This window comes from Octodon degus, unplaced genomic scaffold, assembly GCF_000260255.1.
Source record: "Octodon degus isolate 3935 unplaced genomic scaffold, OctDeg1.0 scaffold00136, whole genome shotgun sequence".
In the NCBI taxonomy this organism is placed as follows: domain Eukaryota; kingdom Metazoa; phylum Chordata; class Mammalia; order Rodentia; family Octodontidae; genus Octodon; species Octodon degus.
Genome location: NW_004524712.1, coordinates 2,622,548 through 2,630,614, shown reverse-complemented (window position 1 = coordinate 2,630,614; position 8,067 = coordinate 2,622,548). Strand labels below are relative to the sequence as shown.

The window sequence follows — 8,067 nt, the reverse complement described above, 5'->3', positions numbered from 1 at the left end:
TGGACTCATAGTGATCCTCCTGTTTCCAGCTTGCCAAGTGCTGGGATTACAGGTGTGCGCCATCACACCCAGTCTCAACTGGCATCTTGGCGTGCCCCAGGGGCGGGGCCGGCACAGCACACAGCAGATGGAACCCAGTCCCTGTGATGCCTAAGCAGGAGCTTTAATCTGCTGAGCTACCTGGCTTGCCCTTTCTTTTTGGTCTTTTTGAGACAGGCTCACTATACAGTTCAGGCTGGCCTTGAACTCACTTTGTAGCCCAGGCTGGTGAACTCAAATTGATCCTCCCAACTCAGCCAGACTGCTGAGATTACAGGCATGCATCACGGTACTGATTTTTTCTGATGCTCTCGCCTCAGTCTCCCAGTACGGGGATTACAGGAGTGCGCCACCATGCCTGGCTGTATTTATTTTTTTTGCGGAACCGGGAATTGAACTCAGGCCCTTGTGCTTGCCAGGCAAGTGCCTGTTCTGACAGCCATCTCCCCGGCCCTCCTGTATTTAATCTTAGCAACAAGAATCCTATGTGTGGAATGGCTCAGATTCTGCTCACAGCTAAGTATACTCCCTACTAGAGTGGCTCTCCTTGAAGCTAAGAGTAAGGCACGTACACTTTTAAAACTTAGGGCTTTCAGTTGTCATCAGAGGAATAATGTGAAACTCAGAGAACACTTTTAAGTGAAAGTACTATCTCATTTTCTTTCCTTTTTTGTTACTGGGGATTGAACTTAGGACTTGCACTTAACCAGGCAGGCACTTAAGCTGCTGAGCAATCTCCCCAGTCAGAAATTACTATTTCATTTGAATCTCTAAATATTACTGGTAAGTATTAAGTAGTATTTTTCTGTTGTTTTCATGTGCCTGGCACTGGGCTGTGTACAGTGCTGTACTTTTTGCATAGTAAAAATTACTTCCAACACTATATGGTTTAGTACACGTGCCTCAGAAAACTCCACGGGGAACAAAAGTTCCTTAAATCAATCCATTGCCACAGGAAGAGTTATTCCGATACCACTCCTAACGACCACGTCATCTTAGGTGCTAAGTCTGCGTCTCTGTATGCAACCCAGCTGCCCTGGACTCATGCAATCCCCGTCTTAGCCCTCTGAGTCTGGGGGTTACACGTGTGCACTATCATGTCTGATTCAACAATTTCTTTAAGAGGAATTTATTCTACGATAACTTGTATTGCGGAGTCAAAGCTTTTTAGATACATATTTTACACGTGTCTTCATAAAAGTGGTACTGACTTTACATCGCCACTAAATAGTCCATGAAAACATTTCTCCCATCAAAGTCGTAGCCAAGATTAAATATACTGGCAGCCTGTGACTCCCCTTCGCAACCTCCCAGCCAGACACTACATCCCTCATCCTAGCAAGGATTTTACCCATCACAAACACACACAGCACTGGGACTCTCTGCTGCCCCCTCCCTTTGTCACCAAACACATCTCACCTAATTTACCCCTTGTGGAGATCTCACAGGTCAGTCGCTTGAAATATTCTGGAAGATCAGCATAGTCACTTCCATAGGAGATAACCTTAATCCCCTTGTCCAGCATGTTTTCTCGAAGCTTTTTGAATTCATCTACATCTCCTCTCCGAACCAGCATGAAATGTTCTAAGTCGGACTTATGCTTGACAGCCTCCAGGAAGAGCGCCTGGAAAGTGGTGTCATCCACAGTCCAGCCACAGCCCAGGAAGAGAAAGGACTTGTTTTCATAGAGCTTCTGAATCTCTCTCTTGAAGGAAAAGAAACAGCATATTCACGACACTGAAGGACAGACACAGACATGCCTAAGACAAAAAAGTCAACAGCTGTAACTGCCACATTTAGCAGACTGGGAAGGCCGATTAACCCAGGTTGCAGAGGGAGACATGCTCCGTGTGGCCTGATGCTTCCGCGGCGGCTGCCCTGCCTATTACTCTCTCCCCAGATAAAATACAGCTACTTTTCATGTGTTCTTCTGCAGCCGCTGTCATCAGTTCCTAGGACCGGCACTGTGTGCCTGGAGACCGTCAGGCAGCGAGTACGGGTCTTCAACATCATCTTCCTTTTCTGGTCCCTTTTGCTCTTTGCCTTACAAACTGAACCACAGATCATGAGAGAAGACAGTCCCACCACAAGATCTGCTCAAAAAAGTCTGATTACTTAGAATATCCACATCTATCTGTGTAAAGGCTGTGTACATACATAACTGCATACACACAAATCTAAAAATAATAGAGATTATTTTGTTGTGGGGAACCTTCACTGTCAGGGAACGAATAAGCAGGTGTTGGGAAGAGTAAGTCTTATGCTGTAGAAAATATCAGATTTCTTGGTCTTCCTTTGGTCATACCTTGTAAACATGATATTTTCTATGTGACACAACCTTTTTTTTTTTTGGTCTTTTTGAGACAGGGTCTCACTATGCAGTTCAGGCTGGGCTTGAGCTCATTTTGTAGCCCAGGCTGGTCTTGAACTTGCAACAATCCTCCTACCTCAGTCTCCTGAATGCTGCGATTATAGGCTTTAGCCACCATGCCCAGCCTATGTGGCACAATCTTGACAAAATCTCATGCACCAGAGCTGAACTGGGTGGCGCTGAATGCCAGTGACTTCTTCCACGTATCACTGGTCAGGAAGTGCTTCTGGTTTAAATATGTACAGGTGAATAACTTTTACTTATTGTTTATTGACACAGAGTCTCACTATGTAGTTTAAGCTGGCTTTCAATTTATTACCAAGGTTGGCCTACAATTCTCAGCAATCCTTCTGCATTGACCTCCTAAGTGTTGGTATTATACATGTGCACCACCACACCCTGCTAGAATATTTGTAATCCTTGTACCTCGAAAGATCAACAAAGAAAAAAAATCCCTTAATTATATCACCCACATCATTAGCAGCATGTGTAAATAAGTGTACTTAATTCAATCTAAAGCCTCTGACACCTATAAAATTCTTTTTTATTTATGTATTTGGTACAGGGCCCCACTATGCAGCCTGGACTTGTAGTGATCCTCCTGTTTTCAGCCTCCCCAGTGCTGGGACTATAGGTGCGTGCCACTACTCCAGGACTCAGTCAGCCAGCTCAGCACACCTTGCTGGGGGGCAGGGCTGGAGTGGCATGTGGTCTCAGGGATCGAACCAGCCAGTCCCAGAGTTTACCTAAGTAGACACTTAGTCTGCTGAGCTATTTTGCTGGCCCATAGTTCTCTTTTAAAATGTACGCTCCAGGGCTGGGAAGACAGCTCAATGGTTTTGGTTTTAAGCGCCTGGCAATCACAAGGGCCTGGGGTCAGTCCCAGTACATGCTGAGCTGGCCACTGAAACTGGGTGTGGTGGCGCATGCCTGTAATCCCACCACTGGGCAGGCTGAGACAGAAGGATCACTTCGAGTCTCAACTGCATAGGGAGACCCTGTACCAAATACATAAATAAACAAATAAAAGATTTTTAAAAAGTATGCTCCAGGCCAGGTGCAGCAGCGCATGCCTGTCATCACCAGCACTCCAGAGGCTGAGGTGGAAGGATCACTGCGAGTTCTACACCAGCCTGGGCTACAAAGTGAGCTCAAGGCCAGCCTGAGCTGCAGAGCGAGACCCTGTCTAAAAAAGACAAAAGTGAGGCTTCCAGGAAGGAGTTCCCAAATGCAGCCAGATCAGCACCACTCACCATAACTTCGGTGTTCCTGAGCACATTCTGATATCCAGCTGGATGAAGGACAATGCCACTAGGGTTGGTGTAGACCCCATGGATATGTAGCACGCTCAGCTTCCGCTTCTCCTGAGCCCACTCCAGGACCTGCATGACACACACACAGCTTGACCGGGCTGGCAGGCTGAGCACCTGCTCAAGGGTCACAATGGGCAAGAGGCTATTTTGAGGACCAGACTTCTGACATAACTCTCCAGCTTTGTGATACCACAGCACATGGATGCAAAACCGGATGCGGCTTTTGTTTCTATTTCAGGTATGGCTGTCAGGAATGATGGCAGCAAGACTGGTGATTTCTCTTTGAAAATAACAATTACAAATCAGAATTTTCCATCATTTGCAGAAACCACAGTGGCCTCTTCCACTGGTAACAAACCTGAGGGCTATGACAACTGCCTCAGTGACGGTGCTAGGAAATCATGCCTCCCTAGACCAGGGCCATCGGGACACTCGGGGGGCCAGGCAGCTTTGCCAGCGTGGCACGAGCAAACACCACCGCCAAAAGCTTGCGAGTGTCACGTGAGTCCTGTTTTACTCTTTTGAACCCAGCTGCCACAGGAAGAAGCTCCTGGCATAAACGCACAGCTCAGCCTGTTGCTGTATTTGCATACAGTAACAGAAAGGCCGCCTTATATTCCAGGGAGTCCTAGGCTCACCAGCAGATGACTGCAGCCCTGTCTTGGGGGTTCCTTACAGGGCAACAGAAAAATGGTACAAGAATCACATCAGTTACCCCCGAGGAACCTAAAAGGCTGCGGTGCAGACACACCACTCAGATGACAGTGGTTACAGCAGCCACCTTGGATGGCATGGCTCCATTTCCCCAAGAATTCGTTACTCTTCTACTGCTTGGGAGAAACAGGGTATGGATTAGAAAAAAAGTCAACAGGTACAGAGATTTACAATTTGAGCATCTCTAGGCCTCATTCTGACTACCAGTCAAGGGCTTTAGCCGTTAGATTTTCCTCATCTAAGTACAGTATTTGGTACAGGGTCCCACCACGCAGCTCAGACTCATAGTGATCCTCTTGTTTTCAGCCTCCCCAGTGCTGGGATCACAGGTGTGTGCCAACATACCTCATCGCCGTGGGGCTCTGCCCACCTGGAGGCGGGGCTGGCATGGCATGTGGTGTCAGGGATTGAACCCGAGTCCCTGTGCTTGCCTAAGCAGGCGCTTAGTCTGCTGAGCTATCTCGGCAGCCCTTCATCTAAATACTAAGCAGGCCTGACCCAGCTTGTGATCACAGGGGACGGCGCGCATTCATGGGGCTGTAACTAAAACATCATGCTTCTAGGATCCCCCTGGTGTGGGCTAAGACATAAGGCAGACGTGGAGGCTGCAGACGTGGAGGAACGAGAAGGGAAACCCCGAGATTTACAGGCCTCTTCAGTTCTGAACAGGCCCTCATGTTTCTGACGCTCACGGATAACTGGCCATGATCTCTGAAGGCTGGATGAGAAAGGGCATGGAAATTTTCTGCCACTGTTTCTGAATTTCACACAATTACTTACTGAGAAGTATTACTGACGCCCTGCTAAGGATCGAGTACTATCTGACAGATGAAGGAAAGGCAAACATGCACGTGAAAATGGTTTCTCTGAGAATGGTTTCCCAGGGAAGGGGACTCTTACACTGAGACTTACAGGGAAAGGAGCCTGGCTGTATGTAACCTGAGGGGGAAGGGTAGAAAACACTGCAGCCAGAGAAAGCCAGTGTTTTTGTTGTACCTGGAATCGAACTCAGGACCTCACACTTGCCAGGCAGGTACCATACCATTGAGCTAAATCCTGGCCCAAGAAATTCTTTTTTTTTTTTTTTTCTTTTTTGCAGAACCGGGGATTGAACTCAGGACCTTGTCAGGCAAGCGCTTGTTCTACTGAGCCATCTCCCCGGCTCCTACTTTGCATTTTCTAGGCAGGTGCTTACTCACTGAGCCATCTTCTTAGCCCTAAGAAATCCAATTTTTTTTTTTTTAGGGAAAGGTCTACAGGGTGTTCAGGGTCTCACTACAAGATTGGACTTGTAGTGATTCGCCTGTTTACAGCCTCCCAAGAGCTGGGATTATAGGCGTGCACTACCATGCCCAGTCTCAACTGCCCCTTCTCAGTGCCTGGGGCACTGAGATTGAATCCCTGGCCCCTGCACCCGCTTGCAGGTGCTTTAATCCTCTGAGCTATTTGACCAGTCCCTAAGAATTCCAATTTTGATAGCACCATTTTTCTAAAATCAATTCCCTTTTTTTTTTTTTTCTTTTTGAGATAGGGTCTTGCTATGCAGTTCAGGCTGGCCTTGGACTCACTTTGTAGCCCAGGCTGATCTCGAACTCACAATGATCCTCCTTCATTTGTTTTGTTTTGAGACAGGATCTTACTGTGTGGCGCAGGCTGGCCTCGAACTCACCGAGTGATCCTCTTGCATCCACCTCCCAGGGCTAGGATTACGGTCACATGACACCACCCGCTCTAAGCTTCTCTTTGAAAGCTGGCTTCTTGGTCAACAAAACCACAAGGGTAGTACTACAGTTACTATTCTGGCGAAGGCAGACTGTGGCAATGGATACCAATGGATCAGTGACTTCTCTATTTAGATTAGACTATTTAGCTGGGTTCTAAACTGACACAAAGGCAAATTCACGAGGAAAGCAAAATGTAAAAAGAAAATTATAAAAACCATAGGGCCAGATGAGATTTTATGATCTCATCTTATTACTGCCGACAAGTACCAACACTTGAACTCAGTAGTATGACAGATTTAGATTTAATATCGGTTAGATTTTTCAGAAGTGCTGAATGTTAACTTCAACCACTTGGTCTGGAACTTGCTTTTCCAATCATTAAAAAGTAGTCTTCATACATTTCCCCAAAAAACACCAATGTGCTCCCTGGAGAGAATGCTAAACAAACATTTTACTATTTGATACTGTCACATGCTAAAAAAATCTTAACAGTTCAAATGACTTCTTCTAGTCTTTTAAAATTGGGCTGAAGGGGCTGGCTAGATAGCTCAGTAGACTAAGCACCTGCTTAGGCAAGCGCACAGACCGGAGTTCAATCCTGGGCACCACAGGCTGCGCCGGGTCCCAGCCCTGGAGTGGGCTGATCCGGCCACCCAAGATTGGGTGTGGTGGGGCATGCCTGTAATCCCAGAGTTGGGGAGGCGGAGACAGGAGGATCACTATGAGTCCAAGCTGTGAGCTACATAGTGAGATCGACCCTGTACCAAATACATAAAAAACAAATAAACAAACTGGGCTAAAGTCTCAAAACCACAAGTGAACATGTCAAAATCTGTGCATTTAATGTATATTGATTCTATCACAAAAGCAAACAAATAGGGTCAGAGATGTAGCTCAGTAGCCCAAGTGCCTGCCTGCCTGGCAAGTAAAAGAGCCTGAGTTTGATAGTGAGTACCGAAAAGAAAAGAAAAAAAAAAAAAAAAAGAGAAGAACAGAACAAAAAAATAAATCCTGAAAGTATAAAGGAGGAAATGCTTCCTTTCCTGCATAACATAAATAATACCAAGCAGAAAAGTTTTTCTGATTCAGACACACTCTACTAGCTTGCGTAACAGATTAATGCTTTATGCTTTACCTTTTTCTCATCAGTAAGGTCAAGGGATTCAAGCTGCTTTCCCTGGTCTGCTGCATACAGTTCCAGGAGATTGTCAAAATTTGTTGTTAAAACTAGGGCTCCATTTTCCATCAGATGAAGAACTGACTGCAGCAGCTGCTTTCCAGAATCTTCCATCTTTGACTCCAGGTCATCAAATACTTCATATAAGCAGTCTTTGAAAAATGTGGACCGGACATTACTAGTTCGCTGGAAATGATTTGAAAGAGGACAATCAATCCATCTTGTTTTGGTAGGTTATTATTATTTTTTTTTTGCTTTATTTTTTATTTTGGCAGAACCGGGGATTGAACTCAGGCCCTTGCACTTGCCAGGCAGCGCTTATTCTACTGAGCTATCTCTCTGGCCTCTAGGTTATTTGTTTTAAAAGCAGTAGTAACAAATTTTTGAATGGTGGTGCACACCTGTAATCCAAGCACTCTGGGAGGCTGAAGCAGGAGGACTTTTAAGTGTAAACCCAGCCTGGGCAACTCAGTGACTGTTGGGAGCAGCTAAAGTTGGAAATCGATCCTGTGTCGGAGGGCATGATGAGCCCTTGTGGCCTAAAGCTGTCAAGCTACCTCAATCTTGAGAAAAGCTATTAGTTACTAGGCAACCTGGTTTCTTGCAGCTGTGCAAAGGTATAAATTTCCAGGGATCTGCCAACCAGCCATGGCCCACCATTTGTTTTCTAAATCCTCTTGCCGTTTTCTCCCAAGGGCCACCAAGAGACCAACAGATTCCTACAAGGGA

At 46.1% G+C, this 8,067-nt stretch overlaps 1 protein-coding gene across 4 annotated transcripts in view; it reads right to left on the bottom strand.

Annotated features, from left to right (window-relative positions):
* The window catches only part of Fam118b (family with sequence similarity 118 member B), a 58,279-nt gene that overhangs the window by 1,891 nt on the left and 48,321 nt on the right, over window positions 1-8,067 (bottom strand). For all 4 annotated transcript variants that reach the window (XM_004641401.1, XM_023701503.1, XM_023701502.1 and 1 more), the window contains 3 exons: window positions 7,297-7,524; window positions 3,664-3,792; window positions 1,459-1,744 (listed from right to left, as the gene is read on the bottom strand). In XM_004641401.1, the coding sequence (XP_004641458.1) occupies window positions 1,459-1,744; window positions 3,664-3,792; window positions 7,297-7,524 (643 nt within the window). The remainder of the gene's footprint in view (window positions 1-1,458; window positions 1,745-3,663; window positions 3,793-7,296; window positions 7,525-8,067) is intronic.